General features: G+C 32.9%; 1 protein-coding gene across 1 annotated transcript in view; it reads right to left on the reverse strand.

Annotated features, from left to right (window-relative positions):
* Window positions 1-1134, reverse strand: part of LOC106475310 (hydroxyproline dehydrogenase-like) — a 12158-nt gene extending 11024 nt beyond the window's left edge. Inside the window, exons 1-2 of the mRNA XM_013936001.2 lie at window positions 991-1134; window positions 90-179 (exon numbers count right to left, since the gene is read on the reverse strand). Coding sequence (XP_013791455.2) covers window positions 90-179; window positions 991-1032 — 132 coding nt within the window. The 5' untranslated portion in view covers window positions 1033-1134. The remainder of the gene's footprint in view (window positions 1-89; window positions 180-990) is intronic.
* Window positions 1135-1403: the final 269 nt, after the last annotated feature.

The raw sequence follows: 1403 nt of genomic DNA on the forward strand, positions 1-1403 counted from the left end.
CTGACTTAGATATTTAACATTAATATATGTCTTTTTGTACACTTAAAAAATTAACTATTCTTTAAACCATACTGAAATATTTTCCTTACCTTTAACTGCCCACTAATCATTCCATTGGCAATATTTTCTACTAGGCTTAAAGCTTTTGTGCTTGTAGTGTAAGTATTTGCCAAATGGATCTGAAAAAAATTATCAAAATTTCCTTTCAAACAAAGATTTATTTGTACAGTGTCTACCAACATGCATGTTAGGAATTTGTTTGTTTCAGAAAGTTGCTAGCCTTTCCTTATTTTTAACTGATATACTAGAGGGAAGCCAGCAAGTCAACACCCACCAACAAATCCTGGGCTACTCTAATCACTCTTATACCACAACCATCATACCAAAGTGCAGATTTTATTGCAACGGGACACAAATTATGAATCCTCAGATATACTAACTGACCTGTGTCCTAGGAATAATGTTTAAAGACCTAGACTAAATAAGCATCATTTGAAGAAAATAAATACCCACTCAGCACCAGACATCAGACCAAAGTAAATGCTACCAGCAGGCATCAAAAGATAAGTAACATAAAAGCAGTGAACATCAGTGCAGAAAAATAAATATTGCCAATAGGTAATGAGAGAAGAAGTATCATAATAGCAACAAACATCAGTTCAAAAAAAGTACCAGAATATCAGCATATCCAAGAGAAGTACAATAACAGCAGTAGACATCCATTCAAGAAAAAAAATACCACAACACCAACAGACATTAATTCAAGACAACAAATACCACATCAGCAGCAGATATCAGATCAAGAGAATAAATACCACAAAACCACTTACATTAGCCACAGACAACAAATACCACATCAGTCCCAAAGAATGACGAATAAATGCCACAATTCTAGCATGCATCAGTTCAAGAGAAGTAACACAGCAGGCATCAGCTCAAGAGAATATACACAAAAGTTCAACAAATATCAGACAAAAAGAAATTACTCACAAGTACATCAGCTGATAAGAGTCCTGTGACCTTCAGCTGCATTAATGGGGCTTTTGTGATGAGTGAGCTTGAAAATTCCAAACAATCTAAAATTTTCTGAGCATTCTTATCAAAAAGGTCCTCCCTACATGAAGAAAATGTTAAAAATTTGTAATTTTCGTGTTAAAGTTTACCAATTCATTTATAATCACAGTTTTACACACTTTAAATTTCTACTTAACAAATAAATATAGGTTAGTGAAGTGATACAGTAATAAAAGCTAAACTTTTGATTTCTTTGCTCAGGTTACTGTTAGTAAGTCCTTTGAATGCAAAAGAAACAAAAGCATGAAGAGAAGTTCTAATACCAATGATTCAACCTGATATAGTTGTACAATTCAAGTTTCAACCATTTCATTATTCATAATTTAAGG

This window comes from Limulus polyphemus, unplaced genomic scaffold (assembly GCF_000517525.1).
Source record: "Limulus polyphemus unplaced genomic scaffold, Limulus_polyphemus-2.1.2 Scaffold8387, whole genome shotgun sequence".
Classification (NCBI taxonomy): Eukaryota; Metazoa; Arthropoda; class Merostomata; order Xiphosura; family Limulidae; genus Limulus; species Limulus polyphemus.